The 9860-nt window shown below is 37.9% G+C and overlaps 1 protein-coding gene across 1 annotated transcript; it reads left to right on the plus strand.

The window, feature by feature from the left end:
* The first annotated feature begins 183 nt into the window (after positions 1-183).
* LOC135586583 (rDNA transcriptional regulator pol5-like) lies at positions 184-9831 on the plus strand. Its single transcript, XM_065095722.1, has 9 exons — positions 184-982; positions 1908-2033; positions 2121-2318; positions 3590-3817; positions 4243-5400; positions 6852-7139; positions 7416-7929; positions 8369-9212; positions 9358-9831. The coding sequence occupies exons 1-8, from the start codon at positions 425-427 to the stop codon at positions 9169-9171; spliced, it is 3873 nt and encodes a 1290-aa protein (XP_064951794.1). The 5' UTR covers positions 184-424; the 3' UTR covers positions 9172-9212; positions 9358-9831.
* The last annotated feature ends 29 nt before the right edge of the window (positions 9832-9860 follow it).

The raw sequence follows: 9860 nt of genomic DNA on the forward strand, positions 1-9860 counted from the left end.
AAATTTAATTTTGTGGTAGGTCGATCGGAGAACTCGAGAAACCCTAATGCGATGCCGATGCCCTCTCCAATATTTACGGGCTTTGCAGGCCGGCCCAATTCTAAGCCTAACAATACAGGGTACTTGTGTCATTTGATGAGCTATAAAAGGCTATTTGATCGTCTCGCTTTCCTCTCTTGCGAGCGGCGGCCCGCACACAATTCCTTTGGCTTCCTTCCGAAACCCCTCCCGAGTTGCGAACCCCTCGCCAACCCTAACCCCCTGAAAAGAAGGCGATATCTTTCTCCTCCTTTGACTTTCTTCTATTGGTGAGGTATCTTCTCCTTCCGCGCATCGTTATCTCAATCGATTTCTTGCAGTGCATCTCTCAGTTTAAACGAGCGACCATACCGATCTCGTGTCACGAAAGGATCTCGGCAGTCCAATGAGTAGCAAGAAGCGGCCCTCCATGTCCCAAGAACCGCTAGATAGCGAGAATAATGATTCGGTTGAGGAGGTTTCCGTGGAAACTGACACAGAATTTGAAAAAGGTGAGACCTTCAATGCAAAGACTGCGGCATCGGCTGCCCCTGGGTCCATGAATATTATGGAGAGGAGGAAGAAGAGGAAGGAATTGGACAAGGCAAGGCACCGGCTTGATGCTGAGAAGGAGCAGCCTAAAGCTAAGATGCCTAGTGAAGGCGCTCCTTTGGCTGACACGCAGTCCGTGCCCTCTATGGTTGCTGCCAACCAGCCTGGGTTGCATGTAAATGTGTTCAGGGATCTTGCATCTGCCGATTCTTCGGTTAGGGAAGCTGCTGCCGAGTCTTTGGTGGTGGAGTTGTCTGTGGTTCAGAAAGCATACGAAAAGCAAAGGGGGAAAGGGGAGGAAGATGGGGCTCTTCAGCTAGAGGCTGAGAAGGATGATGGGTTGGAGGACTGTGCGCCTTCTCTGAGATATGCTATTCGTCGACTTATCCGGGGGGTGTCTTCCTCGAGGGAGGTATCATATCTTACTACTTACTCTCCACTTCCCTCTAGAAGTGTAGTTGATCATCAGTTTTGTTCAATGTTTCTTACCCTTTTTTGTTGAATCTTGCATAGATATGAATTTATCCATTAGTGAATCCGTTGGAGGGTCAGTGCTTTATTAATGATCTGTATTTTATCGCAATTACCATCTTTTAGTTCAAGTTTTCGAACAAATGGCTTTAAATAAAACATTATCATGCTTTTGTCTTTTACGTGTTTGATTTCTTATCAATGAGTAGCCTTTTCTTTATTATAAAGTGGAGGGTATTTTCTTTTGTCCTGTCCGTTACATGCTTTTAGTTAAATGTGCATATTGCTGGTCTGAATATGTTCTGCTACTTAACTACCAAAAAATCATTGCAATTTCTTGGATATTCAAATACCTTTAAAATTTGGTTTCCTCATATTTTCTTACTAGCATGATCCTAAGAAAATTGGTAAAATTATACTTATAAGATATTCTGCTAAGGAATAGTGCCTTGTACTTATTAGCTACCTGTCATTATTCTTATCCAATTTTCTCTGTGCCTTGTACTTATTAGCTACCTGTCATTATTCTTATCCAATTTTCTCTGGTCCATAAACCATATCGAGTTGCCCTATTTTTTGTAATTTATTTCTGTTTCTTCTCTGGATAGTTTTATATCATCATAGCCGATTCAATGACATTTGGACCGTAAACATTAAATGCGCACTAAATATTGAAAAATATTGAAAGCAGAAACGTAGATGTTCACCAGGGTTTGCAAAAGAATTATGACTCGAGTTTGGTGCGAAGATTACTTTGAACATAATGCATAAGTGCATCTAAAGGGAGAGGTGTTTCTTGGTCTGCATTCGGTTTGGTTTTGATGTTTTGGTTTGTTTTCTGATCATCTTGATTTTTTTGGGTACAGTGTGCACGGCAAGGTTTTGCATTGGGGTTAGCAGCTGTAGTTGGGACAATTCCAACTATTAAGTTGAACTCAGTGATGAAATTGATAACTGATTTGCTTGATGTTTCTTCTTCAATGAAGGGTCAGGTACATTTTAAGGCCTTTTTAAGAAGATATATATCTTTTATGTTTTCTACTGCAATTTTGATTTTTTTTTTTGTATTGGTGCTTTAGGAAGCTAAAGATTATCTTTTGGGTCGCCTCTTTGCTTATGGTTCCCTTGTTAGATCTGGGCGAATTGTGAAGGATTGGAGTACAAATACTGATACATCAGTTATTAAGGATTTTATGAGCCACATTATTTCTTTAGCTGGGAAGAAGCGGTACCTGAGTGAGCCAGCTGTTTCTATAATTTTAGATATGGTTGATAAGGTACACATTGTTTATCTCTTTGAATATAATTATGAATGTGACTTGTGGTTGTTTGTCTCAATTTTGCTTTCTGGTGGTTCTTTAGAGGTGACATGGAATGAATATTTTTCTGAAGAAAGTTATTTTAGTTGTCTGCAATAGTTTGCAGTGCTACATAAGTGACATGTCTGCAAGATAGTAGTTACTTGGTCTGTGCCTGCAGAAGTGCTTTGAACTAGGTTATCCTGCTGATTATTATATGAAATGGCAGGTTGTTCTTCTGGACTATTGTGGCCTAAATTGTCCTTATAATTATTTCCAGGATGATACGATCTTCATGGAATTTGACTCTCTTGATTATTACTTTTTAATAATAATCAATAGATTAATAATAATCTAGGGAGTCTGACTCCATGACATCCATGGAATTTGACTCTCTTGATTATGTCAGACCATTGTGGCCTAAATGGCAGCCTGTTCTTCCAGACTGTTATTACTTTTTAATAATAATATTGATTATTACAATGATGACATTCAGGCCTAAATTGTAATAAACTTTTTATTACTTAAGTTTCTTGATTAATTCTGTTTGGATTATGAACTAATGTTAGGTATGTCTCTTCTCAGAAGTTGATCTTTTTCTTCTTTACATGAACCATTAGTAAGAAGTGCCTGGTGCAAAGAAGTTGCTTCTAAGATAAAAAGGCCAAGTGCTGCCATCCATGGAATAATTTTGATATTTATATGTGTTATAACCAAGGTTTGCGATTTCAAATCGTACCATCCGTGAATTGGTACGTCGATCGTCCGGTAGCGGGCGGTCCACTCGATATAGCCTCGTATTAGACGATACATGGTGATGTCTTTGCTGAATGCTGTAGACGAGGTTACAAGGAGAAGAGGAGGAGGCGACGTCGCCGAGGCTGCATACACCTTTATATATATATATATATAGGCATACCGTTCGGTACACCGGTATGGTATGAAATTTCAATCCTTGGTTATAACTGCTAACTAATCTTAATGACAGCAAAAGATCCATGTAGTCGATCCCAAATAGTTGGGATTTATGATTGTTGTTGTTATTGTTGTTATAATTGCTACTAACATAATTTCAGCAGGAAAAGCCCCATCGATCGGACCGCAGATTGTTGGGAACTTAGAAGTTGTTGTTACCATAATTTTCCTCCCTTTTTTTGATTTAGTCGATACTAGTTTTTACTATTCTAATATTTTCAGTTTCCATTTGAAGATTTAGTTAGATCTCATGATGCTTTCTTCTGACATTGCAGCTACCCTCACAAGCCCTGTCAATTGAAGTACTGAAAGCTTCTGGTGTACACGACTGGTTTAAGAGAGCTGCTGAAGTAGGAGATCCAGATGCTCTGTACTTAGCTTTGAAGTTGCAAGAGAAGATTCAAGTTGATGATGAAGTGTTTGGCAAGCTGCTTCCTCACCCATTTACTTCTGAGAACTTCTTTGGTCGAGACCATCTGTTATATCTTGCTGATTGCTTTAAGGTTGCACCCCTAACTTATATCCCTATATGTGTTTGTGATATGTGACCATCTAGTAGTTAGCCTTTGAGGTTGTTTATTTTTAAGCAGGTGGCCTTTCAAATTCTTAATTGAAGCAACTAGCCTTTGAAAATTCTTAAATCCATTTTGAATAATCGTCTTAAAATCCTTTTCAATTCAATAGATGTCATTATGTGTTTCGGAAAATGTTAAGTAGATCTTGGCTTCACCATCCATTTGAAAATTAGGTCTAGTCTAGTTGCATATGCATTCAAGTCAGATTGAGATATTGTGGCTTGTTGTTGTTGTTGTTGTTGATGCATTTGAGTCAGAAAAATGGGTTGGTTATTTTATTTGTTACATAGACTGATTTATTTATTTATGTTGTTTGACATTTTCTGATTGTTAATATGACTCGCACATTTCAGGAATCAAGCTTCTGTCTGCCACGTGTTCATAGTCTTTGGCCAGTAATGGTGAACTTGCTTACATTGGACATGACAACTCATTCTGAAGATGTTGCAGTACGTTCAACATCTGTTAAAAAGCAGAAGAGGAATCGTAAAGGTAGCTCCTTTGAGGATATTGCCAAGAATATTCGTTGTTTTCATGAAGTTGTAATTGAAAGATCACTTCTTCAGTCATCTCATGATAGGAAACTTTTGGCGCTGGATATTTTGCTTCTTATTCTCCCAAAATTGCCTGTATCTTGCATTAAGGTTGTCCTATCTAACAAGCTTGTCCATTGCCTGATGGACGTTCTCTCCAACAAAGATTCCTGGTTGTACAGTGCGGCTCAGCATTTTCTGAAGGAGTTACTAGACTTGGTTGGAGATGATAATGATCGGTGTGTTTCAGTCATTACATCCTTACAGAAACACAGCAGTGGTATATTTGATAGTATTTCCAGGACACAGACAGTGAAAAATTTGGTTGCTAAATTTAATACGGTTCCAGGCTGTTTGCTGTTTGTGCAGGATTTGATTAGTTTGTTTGTGGATGAAGGACCTATTACAGATGAACCATCAGATCAAAGTCAGACTACAGATGAAAATTCTGATTTATGCTCTTCAGAGGATAAAGAAACTCTTGCTTCTGGGAATATCGATTCCCTGAAGAATTGGGTTATAGATACCATGCCTCGTGTTTTAAAAAATCTAAAGTTGGATTCTATTGCAAAGTCTTGGCCACATACAGAAATTGTGAAACATATAGAAGCGAAGTTTCGAGTGCAGACAGAAATTACAAAATTTTTAGCAGTTCAGGGTTTGTTCTCTGCATCTCTAGGCACTGAAGTAACTTCATTTGAGTTGCAAGAGAAGTTTAAATGGCCAAAGGCTGCTATATCTAGTTCTCTATGCAGGATGTGTATCGAGCAGCTTCAGTCCTTATTAGAAGATGCACAGAGAGGGGAAAGTTCACATGCATCAACTGGCATTGAGTTTAATGACCTTGGTTCTTATTTTGTGTGTCTGTTAAACACTTTGTACAACATTCCTTCAGTTTCACTTTATAGGACCTTGACCAGTGAAGACGAGAAGGCATTTAAAAAGCTGCTATCAATGGAATCTAGACTTTCTCAAGAGGTACTTGTATTCCTTTTCATAAAAAAAGGGGATCCGAGTGCACGTCTAGGGAGAGAATGCTTTTTTCCCACTTATTGCATCTAATAAAATGAAATGAATGGTGGCAGTTTTCAAATTGTTTGGCAGTAATTGGTTTAATAGTGTACATATTCATCCAAGGCTGAAGAAACACTACTTAGTTGACAGTTAAATGTTGGTAGATTTTTGATAGATTTTATTATCACTACAGCTTAGTAAATTAGAAAAATTAAGGGGACACTTATACAGTAAAAATGGTAGCAAAAATGCATCCAGTTCATAGAAATTCTTTGAAGGGGATTTCTAGATGTTTGGCATATATGCTACCTTTGATTTTAATTTATCAAGCATGGCTACTAAAAAATTGTTAGTGTTAGTAACCGTTATCTATCATTTAAATTCTTAAAATTGAAGATGTGAAGGTTATGAATAACCCCAATCAGCATGAAGTGGGTGGTTATGGGTGTGGGCTTATATTTTAGCAAGTGACAAGGTTTAAAGAAGATAATAGCATGAATAGTGTCATATTTGTTGATACACGCAGAACATTTCATGATAAATGGGATCAGGATTCCAAATATTATGAGGTTATTATTCCAGATGCTATGAATTGTGATAACTATGAAGCTTTGAATTATGGAGATTCTCACTATATAAAGGAGAATCTAAGCTATTCTAGATCCTTTGCAAAAAAGGTATATTATATGTATTATAGGAAAAGTAGCCATTAAATGTTTGATAAGTTGCACCTGAGAGTCTAATTTTATTTGTTAATCCTCTTTTTGTTCTATGACTGTGTTATTACTTTTGTTGAACGAACAGACATCTTCCCTTAACATTAGGTATAGTAGTTTGCACTGGTTGTTATATGGTAGAGATACTTGGTAATGTCTGTCCAGATCCTTTTTTTGCGACTAAAGGAAAAATAAGATATGATTTTGCGAAATCCATCACATTAGTGTGTCAACTGTTCAATGTTTATATATCTGATTCATGCCATACAAGACCCATTCATCTTAAATCTTATTTAAATCCCTGTCAACTGTATCTCTGATATATGACCATTTCCATGATTGAACAAACTAGGTTAAGACTTGGTAGCTGCTTATATGTATGCATATATATCTGATTTCATATTTGCTGTTCTAAGTGAATACAGATTTGGTTTTTTGTAACAGGTAATCCATTATGGTCTTCTTTTGTCCCTACTTGTATGCTACTTTATGTATATCAATTGATTTTGCAGATTAAGTTCTGAAGTATTATTCCATACAAAAGTATTGTAGAACATGGTATATTCATTTGTCCTCTTGTTAGCACATGATAATCTATTAACATAATTTTATGAGTGCAACTGGCGGTTCATGTAGAGATATCTTTTTTCAATTGGTGGTTCATGTTGGTAAAATATTTCTGCACGCTATCAATTACAGGAAAGGAAAATAAGGCCTGGCCTAGATGCAAACAAATTGCATGCATTTCGCTATCTGCTAATCCAGTTGCTGTTGCAAGTACTCGTCCGTCCAGGAGAGTTCTCTGAAGTTGCATTGGAGTTAACTATATGTTGCAAGAAGGCTTTTCCTGCTGCTGCTGATGACGGCTCTTCAGAAGATGAAGAATATGATGGTAACGATGTGCCAGAATTTATGGATGTGTTGGTGGACAATTTACTTTCACTTCTGCCGCAGTCATCCAGTCCATTATGTTTTGCTGTTGAACAGGTAAGTTGAACAGAATTAAATGCATTTATAGTTGCTGGTCTGGCTGATGGATGTGTAGTAGCAGAATGTTCTTGGAGTACTTTTTTAAATTAAAAAAGCAATAACTCGTCAATAAGGCTTTTTTCTTCCTATGCAAAATGTAGACTTCTCTCTTATGAAACTAAAGTTGGATAGTGTTTTCTTGAGTTATTGGTTGATAGTATATGTGGATATAGTAATTAGTCAATACATGTTCTCATCTTCTACTAATATTACACGCTGTACCTTGTTCTGCAGGTTTTCAAGTCTTTCTGTGATGATATTACTGATGCCGGACTCCTTCAAATGTTGCGAGTTGTAAAGAAGGATTTGAAGGGTCCTCGTCACCCAACGGCAAGCAGTTATGGAGATGAAGAAGATGATGATGATGATTTTCTTGGAATCGAAGAAGCAGAGGAGGCTGATGAAGTTGGGACTGATGACACAGTTGATAGTGATGGCCATGCTGATGGTGCTGATGAATTGCTTAGACCTGAGGAAACTGATGACAAAGTTGCCAAGAAAGATGTGGATATTATGGGGACAGAGATAGTCAAGGCAATTGATAAAGTTACCAAGAACGAGGAACTTTCAGCTTCTGATGATTCTGATGATGACATGGATGATGATGCGATGTTTCGTATGGATTCTTATATTGCAAGGATATTCAAGGAACGGAAAATTTCTGGCAGTGACAGTGCTCAATCACAGCTTATACCTTTCAAACTTCGTGTTCTCTCACTTCTAGAGATTTATCTGCAGAAAAATCCAGGTAGTTTATTGAGTCTTTCTGGGGTCACCTACTATTCTTGCTCAAAGAAAATCTGGATTTGATCTTTGGCTTTGCACATTGCTTGCCAAGCCTGGGATATATTGAGCTGGACCTTTGGTATAAATCTTTGGCTAACATTTAAGCCTGGGCCAGACATCTAGTCAGGCCTAGGCATGTTAACATTCCGTTATCATCCTTGTCTCTATTATTCAAGCCTGCATGTCCTTCCTCCTCCTCCTCTTCTCTCTCTCTCTCTCTCTCTCTCTCTCTCACTCTCTCTCTCTCTCTCTGTTTTCGTCTGTGTTTCATACATGTGCTTCCCTGTTTCAAGGGACATATATCTAAAAAATTGCATATAGAATTATCTTTTTTTGAATGAACATGCCTCTTTAGTATATTTATTTTCTAACTTTGGACAATAAATGATTATTTGAAGCAGGTAAACCTCAGGTCTTGATGGTTTATTCTTACTTGGCTCAAGCTTATGTGAATTCACATATGACTGAGGGTGGGGAGCCTCTCAAACAACGCATTGGGGGAATTGTGCAGAAGAAAGTATTTAAAGCAAAGGACTACCCAAAAAGTGACGACATACAGCTTCATAGTCTTGAAATCTTGTTGGAGAAGAGTCTAAAATCAGCATCACGTTCACGGTATAAAACCGTATCTTCTTTTGCTCAAACCTCCACGTTTTGGTTGTTAAAAGTCATGCATTCACGGGACTTGTCAAAATCTGAACTTGAGAGTGTGGCCAATGATTTTCAAAACGTATTGGTTGACTACTTCAGTAATAAGAAGTCTCGACTGAAAGCTGGCTTCATCAAAGAGGTTATTAGAAGGCATTCGTGGCTTGGGCTTCTGCTCTTTGGCTTCCTTTTGGAGAAGTGTGGGACTGCAAAATCAGAATTTCGACAAATTGAGGCCCTAGATGTCATAGATTGTATTATTAAAACGTGTATTCCAACTGGCAAAGGAGAGAAAGATCAAGATGACTCGAGTAGAGCTAAATTTTTAAAGAAAAACTTGCCAGCGATCTGTGAGCTGATGGAAAAGCTGTTGACCAAGATGCCAGAAAAGCAATCACGACGTGCAGAAGTGCGGCGGTTTTGCAGTCGGATCTTGAACACAGTCTCAATGCTTAACCTGAACAAGGCTTTTCTTAAGGTTCTGAAGCCAGATGCACGCGTCCTTTGTGAGCATCAACTTGGAGAGGCATTTCATCCCTTTAAGAGTTCTAGTTAAGTGAAGTGCTTGCAAGCCATTCAATTAGATGGTGAAAGGAGGTATCAAAACTCATTCTCGGAAGTGCTCATCTTGAAAAGTTTTCTGCACCCTCAAAGTTATAATCAAGAAATGCATATGTAAATATTATGTGCTTTCTGATCAGCTTATTGTGCTTGTTTAATTTACAATGTTGAATTACTTTAGGTACTTAGGCTTCTACCGGATGCGGCTGAAATCATCTGGAGGCCATTCAAGATGGGGTCCTAAAGCTTCAATGCAAGTGATTGTGGAGGAAGTCGGTATGTTTGCTGCTGAAACCATTGTTCAAATTGGATTCTTTGAAAGTGGCCGTTTATTCATCAGTTTTGCAGTTTTGGGAAGGATGTGATGGAACACTTCCCAATGTATTTGTGAGATTAGTAAAAGAGAAATCGAAAGAAACAATTTCACCCAACAGCCCTAAAGCGATAGTTTTACAACCCTATATAACGTTGTTCTTTGTGAAACATATATATTTGTTTTTGAGTCAAGTAGGATAGTGTTTGCCGTGTAAAATTTGTGCAAGGAACTAATTCTGCATGCCTTGCTAGAATACTTAAATGTTTTGGTCAATTTGCTTGTGCTGATGCTCGAAATACTCATTCGTAGTGGTATGACCATTGTTCATCTTTGGAATCAGATATGCGTGCTTCCTTCTATCATGCCAA

This window comes from Musa acuminata, chromosome BXJ2-2 (assembly GCF_036884655.1).
Source record: "Musa acuminata AAA Group cultivar baxijiao chromosome BXJ2-2, Cavendish_Baxijiao_AAA, whole genome shotgun sequence".
Classification (NCBI taxonomy): Eukaryota; Viridiplantae; Streptophyta; class Magnoliopsida; order Zingiberales; family Musaceae; genus Musa; species Musa acuminata.